This window comes from Trichosurus vulpecula, chromosome 2 (assembly GCF_011100635.1).
Source record: "Trichosurus vulpecula isolate mTriVul1 chromosome 2, mTriVul1.pri, whole genome shotgun sequence".
NCBI classification, from domain to species: Eukaryota; Metazoa; Chordata; class Mammalia; order Diprotodontia; family Phalangeridae; genus Trichosurus; species Trichosurus vulpecula.
This window is the reverse complement of record NC_050574.1, coordinates 319,717,243-319,730,243: the sequence shown is the minus strand read 5'-3', so window position 1 is coordinate 319,730,243 and position 13,001 is coordinate 319,717,243. Positions and strand designations below refer to the sequence as shown.

Here is a 13,001-nt window from a genome sequence, read left to right as displayed (position 1 = left end):
TGAGTGGAAGGTGGATTAGCATGGGGAGAGATTTGAGGCAGCAAGACCAATCAGAAGGCTATTGCAATAGTCCATACGAAAAGTGATGAGGGCCTGAAATAGGGGGGTGAGTATGTGAGTGGAGAGAAAGGGACGTATAAAGATATAAATATGAAACAAAATTTGGCAATTAATTGGATATGTGAGATATCAGATGTGAGTGACTGAGAGTCAAGGATGTCACAGGAGGGGTAAGAGCCTGGTTGACCAAGAAGACGGTAGTGCTCTTTGCAGAAATATGAAAGGTGAGAAGACAGGAGGGTTTTTGGGAGGAAGGTAATGAGACTTATTTTGGACCTGCTGAGTTTGAGATGTTTAATGATCCTCCAGTCGAAGATGTCCAAAAAGCAGTTGGTGATGAGATATTGTTGACTAAAAGGAAGACTAGGGTTGGATATACACATATGGGAATCATGTACACAGATTATAATTGAACATATTGAAGCTGATGAGATCACCATGAGGAAGACTAGAAGAGTGCTCCTGGAGACACTCACAGTGAGTGGGTATGAAATAGATGAAGGACCAATTAAAGAGACTAGGGAGTGGTCAGACATATAGGAGGAAAATCAGAAGAAAGCAATGTCATGAAAACCTAGAGAGGCAGGAGTATCTAGGAGGAAAGAGTGTGACTATGTCAAATGCTGCAGAGATGTCAAGCATGAGGGCTGAGAACAGGTCACTAAATTTGGCAATTGAGAGTTCACTGGTAAGTCCAGAGAGAGAAATTTTACCTAAGTGATGAGGTCAGAAGTCAGATTGCAGAAGGGCTGGAAGAGACTGAGAGGAAGCAGAGGAACTTAGAATAGCTTTTTCAAGGAGTTTAGGTGAGGAGAGGAGAGATACAGGACAACAACAACCATTAGGGATAGAAGGATCAAGTGAGTATTTTTAAGGATGAGGGAGACATAGACACAGAGACAGAGATTTGCAGGAAGCCAGTAGAGGGGAGAAACTTTAGAAATAACATGAGAATGATGGGGAGGTCATTTCTGGAAAAGATGGGAAAGGATGAGATCAGGGTGCACGTAGAAAGGTTTGTCTTGTTAAGGAGAAGGGCCAACTCTTCATTGTAGACCAGAGTGAATGAAGTTTGAGTGATATGAGATGAAGAGGAGGAAGAAGAGGGAGCTCTCAGCAAATGTCCTCAATTTTTTTCAGTGACATATAAGGCAAAATTCTCAGCAGAAAGAGCAGGGTGAGGGGCTGCTGAGGGAGGTCTGAGAAGGGATGAATAAGTTGAGAACAGCCACTGTGACACAGTAAACTGAATAGAGAGGAGTAGAATGGCTGCCTTGCTGTACTGAAGGCCCAACTGAAATGAAATAAGTTTGCAGTGGACTTAATCAGGATGATTTTGTGATTTCCCCCAGTTCTGTTCAGTAGCACATGAATAGAAGTGAAGGAAGCAGATGGTAGGAGTCATCCAGGGTTAAGGTTTGACAAAATGTGATAGGTAAAAGAACAAGGGGGTCAGAGATTCGAGATCAGAGGAGAGTTTACAACTGAAGGTTCAATTATTTGGGTATTCTAGACAGGAAAGAGAAGAGAATGTAGCTAGTATAGGGTGATAGCCTGCAAAAGAACTGAAGGACAGAGGGAATGGAGGTCACTCTGAGGGCAAAGAATGGCATTAGGGGTCAGAAGGCTATGGGAAAAACGAAAGACTAAAAAAAATGATCAGATAAAAGAGTTTTGAAGTTCTTGAATATGGAAGTAAGCATCTGTGGTTGGTGGCATAATCAGAGATATGACCATCTTTGTGTGTAGCTGAGGTACAGTAAGACATGGGAACTGAGAAGATTAAGGAACTGAAAAGTTAAGTTATTTGAGGGAATATCAATATGTACGTTGAGATCTCCCCGTATGATGGCAAGAGTTGGGGAGGAAAAATGGTGAACCAGGCACTGAACTCACTGAAGAAAGAAAGGATGTCCTGGGAGTTGATAGACAATCGACATGGGGATCTAGATTATATAATAAATTTGGATAGTATGAACTTCAAAGGAGGAAAGCATGATGGTGGTAGGAGAGTCTGGCAATGGGAAACAGGGAATATTTTGAGTCCCCTATCACAAACAGTGAGTTGGGGGTATTACTACTGAAAGTGTAATCAGTATAGAAAGGGCGGTGAGGAAATGGTATCATCAAGATGGCATCAGGTCTCAGTGAGTGCTAGAAGATGGAAGTGGTGAGAAAGGGAGGGGTTTAAGAGGAAAAGAAGTTTATTAATTATGGAGCAGGCATTTCAGAGGACCCAGCAGTAAGGGAAGGCAGATCTGGATTGGGACATTGGGGGCTTTGCTTTGAGTGCGATGGAAGTAAGAGAGTGAGGTGCTGGGGTTGGGTAATGGGATTTATACACAGGAAACTAGAGGTTCAGAAACTCTGGGATGGGGAGTGTATAAGAATCTAGGATTATGCTAATTTATGTTTATGTAGCAGGAGTGAGCTGAGCACTACTGAGTCTGTCTCTATGTGGTATGGGACTTGGCTACTTTCTAAAGTATATTAGCAACATAGCAGTTCTGAGGGATCCCTTGGCCCCAAGACTAGAATGTATTAAAGAGGATTAATGACTGAGCCAGGGGGATCTGTCCACTTGGTAGACTCTAGTTGAAATTGTGAAGAAAAACTCCATCTCTCTCTACCTTCTTTCCCCTCTTCTCCTCCTCCTCTCTCCTTCCTCTTTCTTTCCCCCCCCCTTCCTCCTTCTTTTCTTTTTCCTCTTTTTTCTCTCTCCCCTTCCCTCTCTTTCCTTCTTTTTCTTCCTCTTTTCCTCCCCCTTCTCTCTCTCTCTCTCTCTCTCTCTCTCTCTCTCTCTCTCTCTCTCTCTCTGCTTCTCCCATCCTTTTTCTCTCTATCTCGCTGTCTATCTTCCTGACTCTCTCAGTTCTGCTTGGTTTGGAACCTAGCTTTCCCTGGCCTTGAAGTGAGGAAAGGAGGGAACTTGCCTGAAACATCTCACAGGCCTGTGAGAACATATCTTGCCTAGATGAAAGAATGAACCACAACACTCCAGCTGCCTCTTCTGCTTTGTGTTGCTTTCCCCAAGGATGGAAGATAGAAGGGAAATCCTGAGAGACGTCTGTTTAAAGGCTTGGTGTCTACTTTGTTAGCTGAAGAATTCCTAAGCTAGTTTCCTGATAAAAGGTGATTTCTACAATAGCTTCTGGGAAAAAGACAGCACCGCTAGTAGGATTTTAAAGCCAACAGATTTCAAGATCTAGGTCTTGCCAGCCAATATATCTGGACTTGTAACTTTTCCAGACAGTAGAAACCCAAAGTGAACATGAAATATCCGTTGAACCACCCTATAAAGTTGTCTTTGCCTCCTTGGAGTATATAATAGGAAGGTTGGTTACTGTTTCATGTTTTAAGTATTTGTCAATGTGTGGTTTTAAGCATTTCTTTTGAGTGGAGGAAATAAATAGCTGTCTTATACTTTTGTGTTTTAAGCATTTCTTTTGAGTGGAGGAAATAAATAGCTGTCTTATACTTTGTACATTGAGTACCTTTTCTAGAAGGCAATCTATTAATCCCTTTTGGGAAATCCTAGATGTGAGCCATACCTCAGCTTTACTTAAGAAAGTTCTCCTAGAACGCTAGGTGAGGCGGATAAGCCATAGAGAATGAGAAAAAGATCAATTCCTTTTCTTGGGGATCAAGTTCCCCTAAGAACTGAACTTTGGGCTACTTGAATCCAGAGCCCCTTGTGGGAAGAGATACTCCCTGGGACACGGGCTATATCTATGCAGAACCTTAAAAGCTGCAAAGCATTTAACATAATTTTGTCATCTGAGGCTCATAGTAACTTTACGTGGTAGGTATCAAAGGTATTATCTCCATTCTATGGAAAATGGAGGCTCAGGTATCTTATGTGACGTTGTAATGGTAATTTAAATTTGAAGATCTTTTCCCCCTTTAATAGGCCAATGTGACCTGCTTATATCACAGGAAGCCTCAGTCATATGTGGTGGGAGGAGCTTGCTGAAAGAGAGGAACTGGAGGGGTGGAGCAGGAAATGCTTAGAGTGGTTAGAGCTGAGGGAGAGAGCAGATGTGTGCTAGCTATGCTGTGCTTGTTGGTGGCAGCGGCCCAGCATGGGGCAGGAATGGTTTTGAGATGGAGTCTTTGCTGCTATGATAGATTGGACTTACTGGTTTTGGGATCTGGTTCTCTGGTGTCTGAATAAATGGTTTACTTCTACCTTCTATATAGAGAGTCTCTTCTATTTTGTGATACAGGACTACACAGGCATATTTACAATTATTGTCTACATTGTGATTATTGCCTTGCTAATATAGATATGCCAATGGTCACACAGTTATTAAGTATAAAGGGCATGATTTGAATCCAGGTATTTCTAAGTCCAGGTTTATTATACCATATTCAGCCTAGGCTTGTTTTCCAGTCTTCTACACTACCTCCCATACTAAATTGGTTGTGTCCCATTCTGTATCCTTGAGGTCACATGTCACCTTCTGTCACCTTCAAATGTGTTTGTGTTTTTTTTTTTTTTGCATGACTGTCTAAACAAACACAAACCAGAAGATGGATTTGATAATATTGTGGATATAGGCTTAGTGTTGAATAATATGGGTTTGGGTTTTTTTTTTGGATTTTTATATAACAACTATTTTCTCCGCTTTATTACCACAGCAATGGATGTAATATAGTGACATAAAACTCAGCAAAAGTGATCGACAGTTTAAAGTGGGTTTTCATTTGCCAATCAGTATTTTCGCACATGACACAAAACTTACTGTGTCTATGATCACACATGACAAACAATCACAGGTTCTCAGAGTTGAAAGAGACTTCAGAGATTATCTAGTCCAACCTGAACCTGGAAAAAGATTCCTTCTATAACAACCCTAACAAGTGGCCATCTTGGTTCCACATAAGAACATCCAAGGAAGGGAAAATCATTCCCTCTTGAGACAGCCCATTTTACTGTAAGGTGGCTTTAACTGTTAAGGCTTTCCTTAGGTCAAATTTATTTTTCTACAATGTCCACTTATTGCATTTGGTTCTGCTCTCTAATGTCAAGAAGAATAAATCTAACTCCTCTTTAACATGACATCCTATTAAATACCTGAAGGTAGTTATTATGACCCCACTTCCCCAATCCCACACCCCATCAAACCTTCTCTTTGCTAAATGAAGCAGAAGACAAAACAATGTTGGAATCAAACCTCAGTTTTGAAATAAACACATCCAGTAAGTCATTTGTTTATGTTACTTCTTTGTAATTTTAGAAAATCTGGGTTCAAATCCAGCCTTGGATATTTAGCTAGCTGTGTGACCCTGGGAAGGTCACTTAGCCATCATGACTCAGTTTCCTCATCTGTAAAATGGGGATAAGGAAGACACCTATACTCAGGGTTGTTATGAGAATAAAATGAGATAATATTTATATAGCACTTTGAAAATCTTAAAGTGTTACATAAACACTTATGATGATGTGAAGGATGTATTTTTTTCTGCAGTGGTTTGATTCTGTATATATGCACTATGGAGAAAATGCAATCATGGTTTACATTGTGCATGTCAGATACACTGTCCATGAGAGTCTACGACCTAATAGTAACACTCTCCGGAGTGGCTTTTGGTCTACTATAGTGAGTGAATGAGAGAAGGAGAGACAGAGAGAGAGAGAGAGAAACTACACGAAGACTTTCACTGTGGTAATTAAATGACCCTTACAATGTAACTGTGTGTATCTCTCAAAGGGAGAACACTTCCTTATTTGTGATTAAGAAGGCTTGGCCAAAGGTCTGGTTATCACCTTTTTTGTGGGCTTTTTTTTTTTAAACCAAGGGTTTCCATGTAAACCCCCTGTGGTTTTCTTGTCATCCCCAGCCACAAAAAGGATGCCATTATTACCTCAACACCTTCACTGTTTCTATCCATTCCTTTTGTTCGCTTTCCCATTGATCCACTCGAATCCAGCTGGATGTCTGTAGGGCCAGTCGTACCATGGCGACCCGATGTTTTGCAGCTGCAAGGTTTTTCTTTCCATAGCTGTCATTTACAGGGGAAATTATGCCTTCAATCACCTGGTACCTTCCTTGGTAAGAGAAAGTAGAGATATTTTATCCATTTATGGATATACATAATGGGATTCTGAAATTTATGCAAGTGCTGAAAATCAATGTATCTATTTGTCAGTTTATACTGTTCAAGATCCTATTATGGGAGTATTAGCTCCATTAAACAACATTAAAAAAGAGCTGAATGAGTATATAAACTCCTCCAAAAATTCATTTACAAAAGAGAGAATCAAGCTAACTAAAAATAAAGCTAGTGAATTTTGAATTCTAACAACTGCACCAAGGTAGCAATCTGAATGACGAAACGAAGAACTTGTTTATGAATAACTACCAGTGGATAGAGTACCAGGCCTGGAGTCAGGAAGAGTTCAAATCCAGTCTCAGATGCTAACTAGCTGTTGGGCTCTGGGTAAGTCACTTATCCCTGTTTGCCTCAGTTTCCTCATCTGTAAAATGAACTGGAGAAGGAAATGGCAAACCACTGCAGTATCTCTGCCAAGAAAACCCCAAATGGGGTCCTGAAGAGTCAGACACGACAGAAATGACTGAACAACAACAACAATAACCTACAGGTTACTCAATGGGATCATTTTATTTTCTAATGATGTGGTAACAATAGTCATAAATGATTCCCTTGGCCTCAAACTGACAGATTTTAGAAAAGGTAATAGAAGCATGATATTTAAAACAAGCTAAGCATGGTACACAATCCTCCCTGACTTTACCTGACAAGCAACTCCCTTTCCATCTGGGTAGCTATGTTAATGAAATATGAAAATAAATTTGTCAACTGGAAAAATATGATTCAGTTGTAAACACTAAGAGCTCACAAGTGAAGATGATATTCTAAGTTTAGAATAAGAGATGGCTCATTAAAAGCCAAAACGTCAGATTCACTTTTTAAAATCAGAAAAGGATTTCTTTCTCGGTTTCCAATGAACAGTAACACTCATCAAAAAGTCTTGTACACACTGGGCCTGGCCAGGGATTGGTCTTACAAATCAGGGCTTCAGAATCCTCTAGGGTGCTTGCTAAGGCATCCTGAGGTACAACATATGTGCCTGGGCCCACTTAACTGATAGGGAGTTGGCTGAGGTACAGGACTTGTCCATAAAAAAAGAAGTCAGCAACTGGAGAAGCAGCCTAATATTATAGAAAGAACAATGGATTTGGAGTTAGAAGCCTGGGTTTTGAATCTCAGCTCTGCTATTTATGTGACTTCAGGAAAATTACTTAGGGTTTTTGGATCTTGGCATTTTCATCTGAATAGATTCGGATGAAATGGCGTGGTGGTATGGTGCCATGTTGGTGGTGGTAGGGGACATTCATTCTTATTTGCCTCTACCCATTTTGTGTGAGTTGTTACTCCCCAGTCACTCCACTGGCTCCTCCCCTTTGGCATGACTTTCTCCTTATAATCTTCCTTAGTTCCTCCTCTGGAAGGAGTAGTTTTTTTCAAATTGGGCTGTGGGAAATAAGGAGAAGAAAAATGGCAAGGTCTTCCTTCTTCCAATTCCAGATAGCTAGTCACAGCCTCTCCCTGGCCGAACTGCTGACTCATCAACTGGAGAGAATGGATCTAGTACTGTTTCTCTTTTTGCTCTAGGAAGTTGTAAAAATGAATCAGTAATTCTCTTTCTATAGCTCTAAGCCCCCAGTCAGAAAACTCCTCTAGAAGAAATAAATAATAGGTATGAAATCTACTTCTCTCTTCTCCTGGGCATTCCCATGTTGTTTTTATCCTTTGTGTTTATACAATGACACACACGTGAGTAATGTGGTGGTTAATTATATTCATCATGAAAACCAGCATAAAAGAGGACTAAGCAGAAAAGTTAAAAAAAAAACTTTAAGAAGCAGAGATAAGTTTTGAGAAACAGGAACATGCTTCCCCTAGTAAAGGAAAGGAAAGAAGGAAAGAAAATAAAGGAATCACCCCTTGCAGGTTTGTAGTTCACAGGGATATTTCAGCAGCACTGACCATACTAACACTCCTCATCCATGATCAGCCTCCACAGCCCTGGGCTTGTAGTTCAGAATGGAGGCTCTCATGGATAATGCTGTTCCCTCCCTTGCTTCTACACTACCCTCCTAGTCTTCAATTCCACTATTTGTCAAGGCAGTTCCTGGGGTGCTACCTCCTCGGCACATTTGCTTCTTGGTCCTGGGGTGTTCTCTTGAGCTAGTCTTCTCATGCAACACCTTTCCCTGTACCCTTGTAAGACTTGAGGGGCTAGCTTGTCAAAGTCTGAACCCCATGAGTCATAGGATCAGGTCATCTCTCTGGGTTGGGAATAGGGAAGCAAGAATAGAAACAATTGGGTGATTTCTGCCCTTCCCAGAAGGCCTCCACTTCCAGCATCCTGATCTCAATCAATCAACAAGCATTTATTATGTGCCTACTATATGGCAGGTGCTGGGGATGTAAATACAAATAATTCAGAATTGCAATTAGATTATATTCTAATTGGGTGACAAGTACACACACACACAAAATACACAATATGTATATTACATATGCATGTATGTATATATAATATGTATGTACAAACATATATGTATAAACATAATTAATAAAAAGAGAATAATTACAATTACATACAAAGTAGTTAAATACAAGTTAGTTTGGGAGGGAGGGCACTAGCAGTAGGGGAGATCAGAAAAGGCTTCACGTAGAAGGTGGTACTTGAGCTGTTTCTTGGAGGAAGAGAAGGAGTCTGTGAGGTAGAGATGAGAAGGGAGTTCATTCTAGGCATAAGGGAGGACCAGTGCAAAGACATGGAGATGGGAGATGGAGTAAGATAGTTGAGGAACAAAGAGGCCAATTGGACTATACTGCAGAATGTGGGATGGAGAGCATTATTCACTGAGTCTAGAAAATTAGGTTGGTGTCAGGTTATGAAAGACTTTAAAAGAGAATAAATAAGAAAATTTACATTAATACAGTTAATATATTTAAATATATAAGAAAGAGAATAAGGGAGAATAAACAGAATAGTTTGTATTTTATCCTAAAGGCAATAGAGATCCACTAGAATTAGCTGAGTAAGAGAACGACATGGTCACATCTGTGCTTAAGGAAAATCACTTTGGCTGTCACGAACAATGGACTGATATGTGGAGAGGCCTGAGGCAGACAGAACAATTAAGAGACTGTTGTGAAGATCTAGGGGACAAATGATGAAGGATTTTACGTACTAAGGTGTTATCTGTGTGAGTAGAGAGAAGGGATCAGAGGTGAGAGATGTGGCAAAAGAATGAGCAAGATATGGCAACTTATTGAGTATTTGTAGTGAGGAAGAGTAGAGATTCAAGGATAATTATGAGCTTATAAACATAGGAGATTACAGAAAAGGTGGCTCCTTAGAGAGAAATAGGGAAGTTTGAAAGAGTGGGTGGTTTGGGAGCAGAAAGACACTGAGTTCAATTTTGGCCATGTGGAGTTTGAGATGTGCCAAGAATGTTCAGTTTGAAACATTCTATAGTCAATTGGTGATGTGGGACTGGTGCCCAGACTTGGATCTATAGATCTGTGAGTCATCTGCATAGAGATAAAAATTAAACCCATGGGAACTGGTGAGGTTACCAAGAGAGAAGACATATAGAGAGAACAGAAGAGGTCCTAGGAGAGTCATGGGGAATACCTGCAGTTAGTATGATATGGCTGATGAGCCAGCAAAGGAGATCTAGAAGGAGCAGTCAAAATGGGCAGGAGGAAGAGAAGCAGGAAAAGATGGGGTCACACACACCCAGGAAAGAGAAATTATGTTGGAGGAGACAGTGATCAATAGTGTCAAATACTACAGAGAGATCCAGTAAGATGATGATTGGGCAAAGACCACCAGTCTTTGTAATCAAGAGGTCGCTGTTAATTTTGGAGTAAGCAGTATCAATTGAGTTAGAAGGACACACTACAGATTGCAAAAGGCTGAAGGATAAGTGAGAGCAGAGGAAGTAGAGCTAGTGTGGAAAACTTTTTTGAGGGATTTAGTCAACAGAGAGAGAGAAGAGACATAAGACTGATGGAATCGTAGGATCTAATGAAGGATTTTTTATGGATGTGGGAGACTTAAGCATGCTTGAAGGCAATAAGGAAAGAACCTGTAAATAGGGGGAGGCTGAAGATTCAGGAGAGCGGGGATACTTGAGGTTTCATTCTGATGGAGAAGAAAGGAATGGCATCAAGGACACACACACAGAGGTTGGCCTTGGCAAAGAGAGGGGCATTTTTATTGGGAAGAAAAGAGAATAGTGAACGATGATGTCAAGGGGTTTAGAGAAAGGGAGAAAATGGAGCTCTTGTCAAACAGCCTCATTTTTCTCAGTAAAGTAATAGGTGAAAGTCTCAGGTGAGGGATGGGTTAGGAGAAGGGAGATGTGTGAGAGGGTCTGAGGAGAAAAGAGATAGTTTGGAAAAGCTTCTGTGGGGGATTGTAGTATTAATGTGATCAAAGATCTTCCCCACCCATTCAGGAGGCCTCAGGTGGGGCTAGGTGGGAAAGCTTGATTATATCTTTGTTTGGAACTAGGGCTAAAGCCTCTACTTACCAGGAACTAAGCTGATATGGGCATGAAGCCCTCAGGGCCCTAAGGGGAGTTGCTAAGACCATAGCCAATGGTATGTGTACTGAGTTCTAGTCAATCATGAATTCAGCCAACCAGAGACCTGAATTCTAGCCAATCAGATGCTGGGTAGGACTGTATATAAAGAGAGCAGCAGACAGCAAGAGGGCACTGAAGAGCAAACATTGAGAGAGTCAGCGTCATCAGAGCTGAAGAACAGAGTGCTGAGCAGAGTTAGGATTTGTGAGTGATTGTTTACAGGAAAGCCCTAGCAGGAAGGAAGGTTACAGGATGATTTGGTTCCTTGCTATAATACTGTGTTATAATTTCCTTGTTGCTACATTGAGGTGGGCTTACTAGTTTTGGAATATAATTACTGCTATATCGAATTGGGATTATTGGTCTTGGGGATTTTATCCTCTGGAATCTAAATAAATGTTATACTTCCTCTGCCTTCTACCTAGAGAGTTTTTTCATACTTTGTGATTCTGAACCATACAGGCATGTTCATGGTCATCCTCGAGGTCGTGAATCTTGCCTTACTGATATAGGAATGAGACAAAGGAATCAGTTACAGAGAAATACAAGGATTCCCTTACAGGAGGGAGGGCCCAGTTGGAGTTGAATAACAATAATTAACAAGGTGCCAAGTCAGCATGTTTATATGACTTCCTCCAGTTCTATTCTGGGCTCTAGCCTGCAAGCAAGGGAGGAAGATGTGGATGGTAGGAGTAATCCAGAGCTGAAGTCTGGAAAGAGATGATGGTGATAGGAGAAAGAGGTGAGGTAATTAAAGCAGAGGACTTTTAGGGATAAATGGAGAACTATGGAGTGGAGATTGGAAAATGAGGAAAGTAAAGTCAAAGTACAGCTAATGGCCTTGGAAAGTGGAGGGATTGGAGGAACAGAGGGATAATGAATCACAGTGAGGTCCAAAAATAGGTTTAGGAGCATTAGAGAGAGGCATAGGGAGAGATGGAATGATAAGAGATTATGGTTAGATAGAAGAATGTCAAAATTTTCAATTAAAGAAGTAGAACACTTCTGAGTAATAGTGAGATCCAGTGTGTGACCATCCTTATGCGGAGCTGAGGTGGAGTGAAGAATGATGTCATGCAATTGAAGGATGCTGAGGAATTAGGAAGCTGGGAAGTATGAGAGCTCATCAGTGTGAGCAGGGGCTGCATGGAAAACACAAAAGGTTGGAACAGATTGCCAGGCAAAGTAGTATTGAAAGGGTTAGAGACAAACAACTGGTCCATGTAAGTTGGTGAAGCCTGTGGGCAATAAGACAACCACTGGGATCAAAGGGCAGAGCCACAACCAGGATCAAGGTCCAAAGCAAAAATTCACATCTGAGAGAGTCTTTAAAACTGTTGCATTCAGTCAGTCGGGCTTTTAAGTATATTCTTAAATGAGGGTTTTTGGGGTTAGATGGATTCACATGATTTCCTTGATGGGGCTCTATTGGAGGAGGTGTTGGCTTGCCTACTCTTTCTCTCATGTACGAGACAATTGTGTTAAGGCTTGTTCAAAGAGGAAAGAAAGCTGATCAAAAATTAGTTTATTTTAAATCATTACAGAATGCTAAAGAATCTTCTTAAGGTTGGTGCCAACTAAACTGCTAAGAAAAACTGTTAAAAAGGCACTAAAATGAAAAGGATGCGGCTTTCAAGGAGACTAGGTGAAAGTTCAGAATTGGGCTCTTAATCAAAGAATTCAACAAATGCTTATTATGTACAAAGCACTTTGCAAAGCCCTTGTGATACAAAGATGAAATAAGAAATGGAAGCTGTGCTTAAGGAGCCTGTATGAGGAACAGTATGTGTGTATAAATAGCTACAAAATGAATAGAATGTGGTACATAAAAGAGGTCCAAATAAAGCGTATGAGAGATTCAAAGAGGATGCCATCACTTATAGCCAGGGACATTAAAGAAGGCTTCATGGAAAATGTGGTGGCAAGTGAACCAGACCCTTAAGGATATTAATATGTAAGAGTTTTGTATATGTGGACTCTCTTGATACTCATATTTGGTTTTCTGAGTTATTTCTTTGCTACAAAGATACCACATCTGATGGTTTAGTTTCTTTCTGAGTTGGTCTGCATACTGGGAAAGCAATTGTTACTGTTATAGCATTGAGACGAGATAGATCAGTAAAAATAAACAAGCCAAAAAAAAAAAGAAAAAGAAAATTATGAAATAATAAATCAAGAAAGACTCTATATCACTTCTTATTAACACAATTAGGAAAGCAACAGATTGCTTGGTGATGAGAATAATTTAGATAATGGGTATGTACATATTTTAAATTAACACTAACAGTATTAAGACACCTATAT

The 13,001-nt window shown here is 40.4% G+C and overlaps 1 protein-coding gene across 2 annotated transcripts in view; it reads right to left on the bottom strand.

Moving 5' to 3' along the window:
* The window catches only part of NMNAT3 (nicotinamide nucleotide adenylyltransferase 3), a 144,359-nt gene that overhangs the window by 17,789 nt on the left and 113,569 nt on the right, over positions 1-13,001 (bottom strand). For both annotated transcript variants that reach the window (XM_036747893.1, XM_036747892.1), the window contains one exon: positions 5,929-6,112. In XM_036747893.1, the coding sequence (XP_036603788.1) occupies positions 5,929-6,112 (184 nt within the window). The remainder of the gene's footprint in view (positions 1-5,928; positions 6,113-13,001) is intronic.